The 6,000-nt window shown below is 55.6% G+C and overlaps 1 protein-coding gene across 3 annotated transcripts in view; it reads right to left on the bottom strand.

The window, feature by feature from the left end:
* Nucleotides 1–205: 205 nt before the first annotated feature.
* Nucleotides 206–6,000, bottom strand: part of SFSWAP (splicing factor SWAP) — a 55,355-nt gene continuing 49,560 nt past the window's right edge. For 2 of the 3 annotated variants that reach the window (XM_066260856.1, XM_066260858.1), the window contains 3 exons: nucleotides 1,447–1,608; nucleotides 875–947; nucleotides 206–506 (listed from right to left, as the gene is read on the bottom strand). In XM_066260856.1, coding sequence (XP_066116953.1) covers nucleotides 441–506; nucleotides 875–947; nucleotides 1,447–1,608 — 301 coding nt within the window. In that variant the 3' untranslated portion in view covers nucleotides 206–440. The remainder of the gene's footprint in view (nucleotides 507–874; nucleotides 948–1,446; nucleotides 1,609–6,000) is intronic. The other variant, XM_066260857.1, reaches the window with a different exon arrangement.

Raw genomic sequence — 6,000 nt, 5'->3', positions numbered from 1 at the left:
GCCACCCGCTTCTCCTGTGCAGTCCAGGCTAAGATGGCGTGAGCTTACACCCCAACCAGGGGTGCCGAGCCTGGATGCCTGGCTGCCAAATGGTGAAACTCCTTGCTGCCCATACACCACCATGCATCCACGTAACACACGTGAGCCCACAACAGACAACACGTGTCAGAGAGACAAGTCAAACGAGAAGAAACCACCCACAGGCGCTAGCTAGAAAAAGTGTTTTCCTCCCATTTTATTTGATAATACATTTTCACAGAAACATGATATTATTTACAAATATACAGGTAAGAGATTGCTGGTCAAAAATCCTAAACTGAAAATGTCATCAAAAATGAATTTACAAAAACCACCACTGGCCACGGACATCGGGGAGCTGGGACAGTGCTCCATGAGGTCTGTACAGAGGTGAGCCCACACACGCCACCAGCTGCTGCATCTCAGGAGGCGCTGGTCTGCATGTTTTTGGAGGCAGCGAGCATTGCTCTGACTTTGGCCATGAGGTCCTGTGGGAGGAGACGGGATGTCTGTGAGCTCCACCAGGACTTGAGAGGTGGGCAATCTAATCTATGTGGTGAAGCAGCTTATGACACCTATAGGCAGGACCCAGGACGCCCCGGTAATGACACGCCAGGTGGCTATGAGCACATCCCAGGGGAGACTGGGTTCTCGACCTTCCTCTGCCGGGCCCTGCAGGCAGCATGCTCCCAGGTCACACGGCGACCGAGATGAGGTGGTCGCAGCACAGGGGGCGTGGGCGAGGCCGACAACCCAGCCTCTGGGTGACCAGCCAGGACCCTGTCAACACTGACGAGATGAGGCAGGATGTGACAATGAGCCCTTTACAGAAAGATGGGGAGAAGGCACCCCTTACCTGAGTTATTTTGCTCTGCACAGAAGAAACAATCGCCGAAGAGATCTGACCATCTTTTTCCTGAGAAACTCCCCTAATACAGACAAAGACAAATTTAGAAGCTTAACACACACAAAACATAACCAAGAATGAGTGACCCCAAACAGTCCTCCTGATAAGCACAGACGGCTAGTCAACAACCAACCTCACAGGTGAAGGGAGGCGCATGCACAGGCTGCTGACCATGTAGTCAGCTCAGCACGCACATGGACGTCACTGCAACCTTAGTCAGAAAGGGATGGTTCAGCCCTTGCATTTGTGGCTCAGCATGAGTGCTGTATGGTGGGCATTCTGGGCCCCGTCATGGTGGACCAATGCCTGCCCCTCATATACCAAGCACAAAGGAATGTGGTCAGGGCTGCAAGGACATGGAGTGGCTGTGGGTACACGGTACCCAGTGGAAGTCCCCACCTGGTGTCTAAGGCTACGGTTCATGGTCTCATGGACTCCGCAGCCCAAAGCCTGGCCTTTGCCTTGAGCCCACGTGCCCCCTGCGCACTGGGTGTGGGGAGCGGGGCGGGAGGGCAGCTTACCTGGAGCGCTCCTGGCTGGAGCCGCGGCTCTCCACGGGAGAGATGCTGGCTGAGTGTGCAGAGTGCCGTGGGGCCTGCCTGCTTGGGGAGGCTGCCCGGGACTCGGCCTTGGACTTGGTCCGCGATCGCGACCGCCTCTTCTTCTTCTTCTCGTGGGGGCTTCTGGAAGGAGAGTGGGCTGACGAGCACGGTGCAGCGCTGGGAGACCAGGTCTCCGTTTCAGCGCACACGCCGCGCTGACCCTGCAGCAACCTGGAGCAGGAAGCACTCCTGGGGTGTTGGGCTGTCTGCCGTGAAGGGTGGGGACGGGTCTCCCTGCGGTTAGAAGCTGCACTTCTACAACAGCTCAGAACCAAGTCCAGTTGCCAGGGCACAGCTCCCTCAGGCTCAACGTGGCTTGCAGCCCCTCCTTGTGCGCAGTGTGGCATCGCTGGCGTGGGCCCAGCCCTGCACTTACCATCACGCTGGTGGCCCCTGTGGTCTGCACAGTGTGGGCTCCACGCAGGGCGCAAGCTCACTGCCCTCCACCCCATCAGCCTTGTCATGTCACGTACACGGTCGCCCTCTGGCAGGGACAGCCTTGAGGAGTAGCTGGGGCCGTGGTACCACTCCTGGGCATACGTGGGCACTAGCACAGACAGCCAGGCAGGGCCGCCCAGATCTACAGTAAACCAGAGGAGTGGCCCAGCTGGCGGCAGCTTGGCAATGATATTCAGCTGTGGGCAGCGGCGTCCCTGGAGAGCTGGGCTGCGGGCCTGGCGACGAGGCGACTCTCGCACGGACAGGCTCAGCCCTGCTCTGCACATGTCTGTGAGCACGCACGTCCATAAATGCACGCTGGGGTTCCAGATGGCAGCAGACAACAAACGAAAAAGTGCAACAGCACGTGACTCGAGCCTATACCAACGTGAGCCCTGAATCTGACAGTTTCTGTGGCTGCCACCGTAGGTGAAAGGCAGGTTAGGTCCCCGTCAATCAGGTTCAGTTTCACTACAATCTGTTCTCAGATGACAAACTCGAAGCATCTGCTTGAGAAATGAAGTGTCCATGGGGATCTGTCCCTGACAGTGTGGGCGGTCCAACCTCACACACACACACTTCCCCTACACAGACCTGTGGCAAAGTTCACTCACAAAGCAGGCGCAGGAAGAGGTCAGCGACAACAACTGCTACAGGAGGGGCATGCTGGCACACAGGACCCAGGGAGGGTTCTCCTGGGGGGGGGGCAGGCCTCAAGGGCAAGAGATTCCATCTCGCTACTCAGCACGCCCCTGAAATCAAGACTTGGGTCACGAACATGTCACTGTTACAGAAGTCCCCTCCACACTGCTTTGTTCCCGCGCCCTCCCCACCTCGCAGGTGACTGCTGCCCTAACTTCTACCACAGCCTCCCACACATGGACAAACGGCGTTCCTCTTCTGTGTCTGGCTGCTTCCGCTCAATCTGTTCATTCGCTGAGCAGAAGAGACATGACGTTCACCATACGGACACACTGCTCGTGAAGCTTGCTCTTGCCAGCTGACCGCCAGGCTGTTTCTGGTTCGCAGTAATTTCAGATCAAACTGCTTCTGTGGTCAGATGTCTGTCTATGCCCCTGGGACCAGCATGTATTTTAACTTCCTAAGAAACCGCCGGGCCACTTACACCCCATCAGGTGGGGCCTCAGAGTCCCAGCCTCCATGTCCTCGCCAGCACTGGGCCGTGTCCGACAGCGACAGCAGTGTCTTTTGAGGGAACCCTGTGCCTGTGTGTCCCCGGTAGGTGACTACGACGCTGAGCGACTTCTCACTGCCATGTCTGCTGGGTAGATTCTTTGAGATGTCGCTCTTGGATTGGGTTGCTGCAAATGTGTCTGCCCATCTGGGGCCTGCCTGTCCACTTTCTTAACTGTGCTTGCTTTTTTTTTTTTGTATTTTTCTGAAGCTGGAAACGGGGAGAGACAGTCAGACAGACTCCCGCATGCGCCCGACCGGGATCCACCCGGCACGCCCACCAGGGGGCGATGCTCTGCCCATCCGGGGCGTCGCTCTGTTGCGACCAGAGCCACTCTAGTGCCTGAGGCAGAGGCTACAGAGCCATCCTCAGCACCTGGGCCAATCTTGCTCCAATGGAGCCTCAGCTGTGGGAGGGGAAGAGAGAGACAGAGAGGAAGGAGAGGGGTAGGGGTGGAGAAGCAGATAGGCGCTTCTCCTGTGTGCCCTGGCTGGGAATCGAACCTGGGACTCCTGCACGCCAGGCCGATGCTCTACCACTGAGCCAACCGGCCAGGGCTTTTTTTTTTTAATACAATTGATTTTAGAGAATGAGGAAGGGAGAACAGACTCAGAAACGTTGAGCTGTTCCTGTACGTGCCCTGGCCCGGGATCGAACCCACAACCCGTGTGGGACGATGCTCTCCAACTGAGCTCTCCGGTCATCACCTTTTCTCTGGGCGGGGGTTCCACATGCTCAGGAATCTTTGCTACCCTCCAAGGTCATGAATATACTGTTTTCTTCAAAAAGCCGAATGGTTCCAGTTGTCACACTTACGTCTATGGCCCACCATAACTTAACCTGTGTGTGAGCTGGTCACCAATTTTTCCTTGGATGCCTGTTGCCCCCGCACATGGTGTGGAGCCCTTCTTGCCTGAACGGCTCTGGCACACAGTCTTTCCAGGGCATGCGGGGCACAGCATCCAGCAAATCTTCACTTGCTAGTACAAGTCCTCCAACTTTGCTCCTTTTCAAGACTCGTGACGACTCGAGGTCCTCTGCCTTCCCCCACGTGCACTAGGGCTCCCACAGGAAGCCTGTGGGCCTCCTGACCAGGACTGCACCAGACCTGCAGGCCAGCGGCACGGGACTTCTCAACAACACTGAGCCTCTGATCATGAGTGTGGACTGTCTCCATTTATTTAAGGTTCCTAAATTCTCCTCTGAAGTGTTCTGCGGTTTTCCTATACTCATCTGCACCTCGTTGGTTTTTGATACTGTCACGAACGGTACAGCTGTCACTTTTCAATGGTGCTAGGCTAGCACAGAGCACACGTTTATGTAGAGACGGTCCGCATACCCCTAGTCTGTAGGCCTCATATCGCTTGTCCTGCCTTGCTGTCTTGGCTGTGAACTCCGTCCTGGAGCAGACGCCTGTCTGCCTTGTTTTTGACCTCAGGAAAACAGCCTTGCCCGTGGGCACGACATTGGCTGCAGGCTTTATCAAATGGAGGGCATTTCCTTCCATTCCTGGATTGCCAAGAGCCACCCCCCTCTTTTAAACAAATGGGGGACGGACTGTGTCAAACACTTCTCCCTCTCTGCAAATGTGATAGGATTTTCTCCGTTTGTTCCGTGAATACAGTGAGTTACAATGGCTAGTTTTCGACCACCAAGAAGCCTGCATCCCTGAGATGGACCCCCTTGGTCAGGATGCACCACTGTCCTAACAAACTGCCGGACTCAAAGCAGCTCACGTTTTGTTGTGGTTTTCTGCATGTGTCTTCTTGAGAGTGTCGGCCTGCACCCCCAACCTCATGAACACACACCCATTCACACTGCCCACCCACTGCAGAGGGAGGCAATGGCCTCGCAAGACAAGCTGGCAGGTCTCTGGCCTCTATTCTTTTTCAAGAGGGACACTGTCAGACCGTTGTCCCTCTCCTGGCTGTCTGAGAGCAGCAGTGACGAGGGCCATCTGGGCCTGGGTGCTCAGGAAGGCCTGAGGGAGAAGTCCTACAGGAGCTGCTTGGCCCCGTCTGCGCTGTCAGTGTGCTGGTGTCGGCAGGAGGCCTGTCCATCCCTCCCACCCCCACTCATCATCAAATTAAGTGGCATGGCACTCACTTCCTTGTTAATGTCTGTACGCCCTGCATTCTTGATCAAGCTAAATACACAGTTATTAGCAATCCAATCACGTGGAAAGAACCCTCTTTGGTTCTGCTGTTTTCTGGGTTCTGGTTTGGTCCTGTTAGTTCCTGCCTCTACTCCTCTACGCGGACTGGCTCCTCCTCTGGCGTCTGGCACGGGCAGAGCAGGTGCTGGTTCTCAGACTGTCCTTCTCTCCTAATGTGAGCACTTCAGCACAGCCCCCCAAACTCCAGATATGAATGCTATGTTTTTATTAACTCCAAAATATTCCCAACTTTCCTTTGTGATTTCTTTCTTAACCTGCAAATAATTTAAAAATGTATTTACTTTAAAATATCTGGGGATTTTCCATATATCTTTTCACAGACTTTCACACTTGCTGCTGCCACGTGGGGAGGGAGTGCTCGAACTCAGACAGCTGAGGGCACAGTGCTGGGTACAGCTCCCTGTGCCCAACGGGAAGGTGCTCTCCGCCACAAGCTGTGGTATCTGGCCGGTGAGCGCACTGGGCGCCCCTCTGCACCCAGCACTGCTGTGGGCGGTCCCAGTCCTGTCTGTGCTGCCTGGGCTGGTACACGTCCTTACAAAGACCGACCCTCTGCTGTCAGGGACGGCCCTCCACACATGGAGCCCACGAGTCCACACTGTCCTATTGCTAGCACATGGCCTGAGTGTCCACCCCGAGAGTGTCACTGCAGCAACTGTCCCGT

The sequence above is a fragment of the Saccopteryx bilineata genome, chromosome 2 (assembly GCF_036850765.1).
Source record: "Saccopteryx bilineata isolate mSacBil1 chromosome 2, mSacBil1_pri_phased_curated, whole genome shotgun sequence".
NCBI classification, from domain to species: domain Eukaryota; kingdom Metazoa; phylum Chordata; class Mammalia; order Chiroptera; family Emballonuridae; genus Saccopteryx; species Saccopteryx bilineata.
This window is presented reverse-complemented; position numbering and strand designations above follow the sequence as displayed.